Source organism: Pagrus major, chromosome 4, assembly GCF_040436345.1.
Source record: "Pagrus major chromosome 4, Pma_NU_1.0".
NCBI classification, from domain to species: Eukaryota; Metazoa; Chordata; class Actinopteri; order Spariformes; family Sparidae; genus Pagrus; species Pagrus major.
The window spans coordinates 8,386,210-8,392,835 of NC_133218.1; the positions used below are offsets into that span (position 1 = coordinate 8,386,210).

General features: G+C 43.1%; 1 protein-coding gene across 2 annotated transcripts; it reads left to right on the forward strand.

Annotated features, from left to right (window-relative positions):
- The first annotated feature begins 881 nt into the window (after positions 1-881).
- On the forward strand, positions 882-6,029 carry LOC140994865 (COUP transcription factor 2-like). Of its 2 annotated transcripts, XM_073464689.1 has the most exons (4): positions 882-1,380; positions 1,561-1,578; positions 2,642-3,166; positions 5,755-6,029. In XM_073464689.1, the coding sequence occupies exons 1-4, from the start codon at positions 882-884 to the stop codon at positions 6,027-6,029; spliced, it is 1,317 nt and encodes a 438-aa protein (XP_073320790.1). The 2 variants fall into 2 exon arrangements, with proteins under 2 accessions (XP_073320790.1, XP_073320789.1); XM_073464688.1 differs by lacking the exon at positions 1,561-1,578.
- The last annotated feature ends 597 nt before the right edge of the window (positions 6,030-6,626 follow it).

Consider the following 6,626-nt stretch of genomic DNA (forward strand, 5'->3'; position numbering starts at 1 on the left):
ATTAGAGTCAAGAGTGCAACACCGCGCGCGCGCACGCACACACCCACACAAACACACATACACACATACAGGGAGAGAGTAGACAACTAGTTAAGATCAGGAGAAGGAGGAGGTAAGTGCTCACACCACACTCAGCAGTGTGTATCAACACAAACCCGACTGGAGCCCCATGCTGCTGCTCCCAGACCAGCTTCTCCTCGCGTTAGCCCCGCCCCAAACACGAACGTCACCGAGTCACTGCCCGTGACGTGTGGACGCACCACTCTCCTCCGCCGTCCCGGACCGAAGCATCATCAAAATCATCATCCATCTCCCTCTCCCTCTCTCTCTCCCTCTCCTCTCTCTCTCCCCTCCGTTGTCTTTTTAATGTAACTTCTGACTGATCGGGAGAGCAGGGAGCGTCTGGAAAGCCTGGTCTGGCGACTCCATCTCTGATGAAGGATCTTCTCGCACGGTGTTGTGCTTAAAGCTGGACACACAAGACAGAGAGGAGCAGATTGTATTTTGTAATTGTTTTGTTTTTTTGGAATAACGTTTGCTTTCCTCCGTGGATTTTGTTGTGTGTCTCTGTGGTCCCCTCTGTGGATGTTAAGGTGCTTAATCTCGCTCTGAATGAAGCTTTCTTTTTGGATTTCCACCGCGCGGAGGCTGTTTCTGGGTGACTGCCGATTATTTACTTGTGAAGTCGCGCGTTACAATTATATTACCGATATTTTGTGAGCTCTATTCGTTTTTTAGGCGTTAACTTATATTTAATTTTGTAAAAACATGCCGCAGTTTCCTTGAATTTCTATCAGTGTTTCATGCGGACAAATCGTGTGCGTTAATTATCGCGTAAAAAAGAGGAAAGTTGGGCGCGCAAAGTTTTGGAGACGGTCGATATGGCTATGGTGGCGTGGAGAAACACTGAGGGGGTCGGGGACGCTCAGGGGACCCTCTCCTCCCCGGTGTCCCAGGTCGCACCTCTGTCTCTGCCCGGAGAGCTGACGGGACACATGAACCCGGCGCCCTCTCTGGAAATACCTCCGGCGGCAGCAGCACCTCAGGGCGCACCGCCGCCCAATCCGTCCAGCACCACCACTGCGACCACGGCGACCAACAATAACAACAACACCACCTCTTCCTCCTCCTCTTCCTCGTCCATGGACAAACACCAGAGCCAGCAGATCGAGTGCATCGTTTGCGGGGATAAATCCAGCGGGAAGCACTACGGACAGTTCACATGTGAGGGATGTAAGAGCTTCTTTAAACGCAGCGTCAGGAGGAACCTGACCTACACCTGCAGGGCCAACAGGAACTGTCCCGTAGACCAGCACCACCGCAACCAGTGCCAGTACTGTCGCCTCAAGAAATGTCTCAAAGTCGGCATGAGGAGGGAAGGTACGCGCTGGCATCCTCCTGTCGTTGATATCGGTATTATCACATCATATTGTGCTGCACCACATGGTTGAGGAGGACACAGTTCAGTTTCACACAGTGTATTTAGCGACATTATTTTCTTTGACCACACGGCTGTCCTACACACTGCTAGCTTAAACATTTAGTGCATGCTTTGTATAGATAGCGTGTTTTTTATTTGTGGACACGGCCGCCTGTGTTGCCTTTGTCTAGTCGGTGATATTGTACTGAGATAGATTTTCTCCGCCTTTTCATATTCTATTCATAAGTCTCGGAGAGGCTGCTGCTACCTACACAGTCTATACTGTCTAGCCTACAGAGATTAGTGTGCTCCAGCTAGCATCTAGTAGCATGTTTATGATGGAGCTCTCCGCCGCTATATGTCCGTCTGCTCGGCCATTGTGTGGCCGAAACAGCCTGAAGCTGCCTTAAATGTCACGTGTTCCAGTTCGACGCTATTTTTTATTTTTATTTTTTACCACATTTCAGATTAATTTCGATGATTTTTCGTTTCAATTGTAGCTTATAAACGCGTCGCGTTTTGACTGTTTTGTTCGCTTGTTGACTGTGTGTGTGTGTGTGAGTGAGTGAGTGTGTGAGTGTGTGTCTGTTCGTATTCATAATGCATGCTGCTCGCACAGGCCCAACTTAGCCGGCTGTAGCCTGCTGTTACTGCGTTCAGACGAACTCGGTGACACTTGAGAGCAATGTGAAGAGTGTTATTGAAAATGTAAATAAAGTTGTGGACAGATTCCCCTCACCAAAAAATGGAGATAAAAATCCCCACAGGCCTCGAAGGCTTCACGGGCGAAGTTACAGGACGTAGCTAACGGCTGAGGACGTGAGTTCAGGGCACAAAGACGAGAGTTTGGGCCTTTAATTTGAATAATTTAAAAATAAAATAAAGGTCCTTCAAAGAGCCAGGGCCAAGATGAAAAAATCTCGCACGCCATTATCTGCAGGTCGTGGACTAGAAATAGATCGAATGAGACATTTCTTTCCAGGAGCTGTCGAAAACAGTTATTCATGTCCATGTCTGAAGAGCTAGTCTACCATGGGGCTGTTTGACCGTAGAAATGAACTAAAATGGCTAAAACACTAGCATGTGTGAGTGAGTTTAGAAGTTGTTTTAATAGCTACACATCTCTGCTGCCTTAAAAAGACGTCCCCTCCATTTTACCGTTTTCTTTAAATGTCATGTGTGCTGTCGCCATTTGACATTTCTGCTGTTTTTGCATTGCAGCTGTCCAGCGAGGCAGACTTCCTACGCAGTCTTATCACGGCCAGTTCGCTCTGACGAACGGGGACCCTCTTCAGTGCCATTCCTACCTATCGGGATACATCTCTCTGCTGCTGCGGGCCGAACCCTACCCGACCTCCAGGTTCGGCTCCCAGTGCCTGCAGAACAACAACATCATGGGCATTGAGAACATCTGTGAGCTGGCGGCCCGGATGCTCTTCAGCGCCGTGGAGTGGGCCCGCAACATCCCCTTCTTCCCGGACCTGCAGGTGACGGACCAGGTGGCGCTGCTCCGCCTCACCTGGAGCGAACTGTTCGTCCTGAACGCCGCCCAGTGCTCCATGCCGGTCCACGTCGCCCCGCTGCTGGCCGCCGCCGGCCTCCACGCATCCCCGATGTCGGCGGACCGGGTGGTGGCCTTCATGGACCACATCCGGGTCTTCCAGGAGCAGGTGGAGAAGCTGAAGGTGCTGCACGTGGACTCAGCGGAGTACAGCTGCATCAAGGCCATCGTGCTGTTCACCACAGGTAAACTGTCGCTCTCTGCACCCAGACATGCAGGCCTGGGAGGAGGAAATGGGCTTTAGGCAAAAAGCTTTTTATCGTTTTAAAGTGTGGACAGTGATGTAATGTAGAGTCACAGCAGTAGATTATATGACGAAAGAAATAATGGAATAAAACATCACTGCCCTTCTGACTACAGTGTGGAAAATAAAAAGAGGAATACACTAAGAACACTCACATTTTTAAAATAAACGCCTTTATTATAAAACACTGTCTTATCTTAACGGAAACCACCGAAAATCAGGCCTAAATATTTTTTTATTATTCAGAAAACTAAGATTTTGTTGATAATGATGAAGCTTGGTAATGTGCGAATTAATGAGACGATTAAAACCTCTAAATATGCTTTTACGGATATTTTGTCGTTTTCTATGAAAACCGTGTGTTTCAAAATAATATTTAAATGTGCATTCTCCTCAAATGAGTATTCTCGCTTACCTCCTAAAATTTACTCTAAAATAAATCTGTTGGGGTTTTGTGCCGGGAGAACTAGCGCAAGTGTTCATTTATGGTCTTCCGCATTTTACTTTAACCAAAAAATGAATAAATAAATAAATAAAAGGAAGAAGTAACGAATCGGATGCGAAACATTTATATTTCCGATGAAATTCAATTTGAACAGAAGACCTCGATTAAAAAAAAGAAAAAAAAAAAAAAAGGAAAGAGGAAAGTGGCTTATATAATTCCTCTGCTGACCTAAAATGAACTTCTATGACCTCATGCAGCTCCTCAGCCTACAGGAACACAACTGAGTTTATCAGTATTATGAAGTTCATTATTATTGCAACATTTAAAAGGCGGTGAGTGAGTTTTTGATCAAATCCCTGCAGCCCCTAAAATATAAAACACTTTGCATGAATCATAGAGGAGCACTGAAAATCATAGAGTAAACAAATAAAAACAGCCCTGCAAATATCTTAACAAGTAGATTTTTATCGTATTGACCACTTTGTTATTATTATTATTTTATTGTATTTTAAGCCCCAAACAGAAAGCACTTAACTGAAAAAATGTATATTTTTACTGCATTAAGTATTTAAATATTTAAGTATTTAAGTTAATTTATAGGCTTTAAATTTAACATTTTTTAAAGTAAATAATTCATCTGAATAAATAAACTATATATTTTTAAATCTAATTCATGCCTTTGCTCTAAACATAAATCATAGATAATAAGAAATGCAAATTCATGTATTTATTTTTGTTATGTCTTCAAATTGCTGTTGAATTCGGCTTTTCTGTCATAAAAGACCTTTACTGAGATAAGGGATGCTGTGGGTCCACACTGCACACTTTATTTCAGAGCCTTTCAATAACAGTCTGAATGACATCTGATGGCTGGATCGTGCACAGGATCAAAAGAATGAGTGGCAGCAGAGTGAAAAATAAAAAACGGTCTCCTATGTAGGTCTATTTTAGTTCCTATGAGCACGTGAACACGTGTCCTTAAACTGGGACACAGAGACCGTTCTTTAACCCCAGCTCTCATCCGGCCTGCAGCGCTACAGTGCAAACACAGAGCTCTGCTGTGTGGAGCAAGACTACACATACAGTATGTTAAGGTCTTTCACAATAAAGCTGTGGTCACCCTGCCGATGTCCTCTGATAGGTATCGATAGCAGTAGCTCCATCTTTGATCCCTAAAGCAGTGAGATTGATGAGATCTCAATGACAGGGCAGCTGTGCTGATGATTTTTTTCTTCATGCTGTTGTGTTTTCACCACAGCACCAATCTTGAGTGCACATTTAGGGATTATACTTATATATTGTTAAATGTTGTTCACAGGGAGGTGTTATATTATAATTTTATGTTACTATCTCACAGAGACTTACCCTGATCTGCTTATTATAAGATAATTAAAGTAGTCCTGCCTGTCCCTTTAATGCCTTCATCAGTGAGATGAAGGCAATATATCATTGTAAACAATAACTTTAAAGAGCAGAACTGTTATGTTTTTCAGAATGAGAATCAGCTTTATTGACCAAGTAATTGTAGACATATAAGGAGCCTGACTCTGGTTTTACATTGCTCTTGATGTATGTATACAAAAGTAGAAATACAGCTAGGAACGAGGACATCAGAAACAAATGAGTTAAGAATGGTAAAGAATAAAAAATGGTGAGGACTTAACTGCATATGTGAGAAGAAAGTACTGTAGGTGTATACATATTAAAATCACCAATAGCCAATGCTATAAAAGTCTGTATGCTGTAAAAAAGCTCAAGCAGTGTATAGAAGCAATAAAAGTATTGCAAAAAAATAAAAAATACTGTATGAAAATCCATAGGGTGGATGGATCATGTATTTTATATACTATATATTCATATGTATATATATTTATATCATTGTTTTTTATCAAAATATATATCATTGTTTTGTTTCTGGTGGTTTCTCACCTATATTTATTTAACACTAAATCAAGTGATGTGATTTGTTTCATCTTCCATATGCTGCTGTGTGTAATCACAATATTACCCTATTCCTCATTTTGTTGGTTTCCTGGTTAAACCACCGGTCTTGACCGCGTCCTCTCCTGTTTTCTCTCCTGTAGATGCTTGTGGTCTGTCGGACGTGGCCCACGTGGAGGGTCTGCAGGAGAAGTCCCAATGTGCTTTGGAGGAGTACGTGAGGAGCCAATACCCGAACCAGCCGAACAGGTTTGGGAAGCTGCTGCTGCGCTTGCCTTCCCTCCGCACCGTCTCTTCTTCTGTCATAGAGCAGCTTTTCTTCGTCCGTCTGGTGGGGAAAACCCCCATAGAAACTCTGATAAGGGACATGCTGCTGTCCGGAAGCAGCTTCAACTGGCCCTACATGCCTATTCAATAGAGGGAAAAGCTACAGTGGTGCTACTAAGGTCAGGAAAAGGTCCCACACTTCGAATCAAGTCATTTCAGCACTGTGTAAAATCTCTGTTGCTTCGAACAAGGGAAAAACTGCCAGTGGAATGAGATGATTACAGGAATATCCAATGCAAGATTTTATCTCAATTTACAATTTTTTCTTAAACCAACCACCATTTTGTTGAGACCAGTGTTCTGCACTGCGTCCCTGTGCATCTAAAGCTCCCTGATATAAACAAATCATTTGTCTGACATGTAATGATTCAATGGTGCTGGCAGAATTTTTGACTTGTTTAAAGACAAACAGTATTTCATTAGATGAAATGACTGGTTCTGATGGACATTTTTTAGCAGTGTGGCGACCACTCACCGTCTATGGTTTTTGGGATAACAAACAATATTTATTGGACCCTGTGTGTATATTTATCGTGCTTGTAAATTATGTTCTGGCTCCTTTTTTAAATGTTTTCCATATTTTTGCCCCAGCCAGTGGAAAAAAAACTGCAGGGATTGTCTTGTGTCGACCTGTTTTATTTTTTTTGTTTTTCGTTTTTTGTTTCTTACCTTCCAGACACGGCACTTT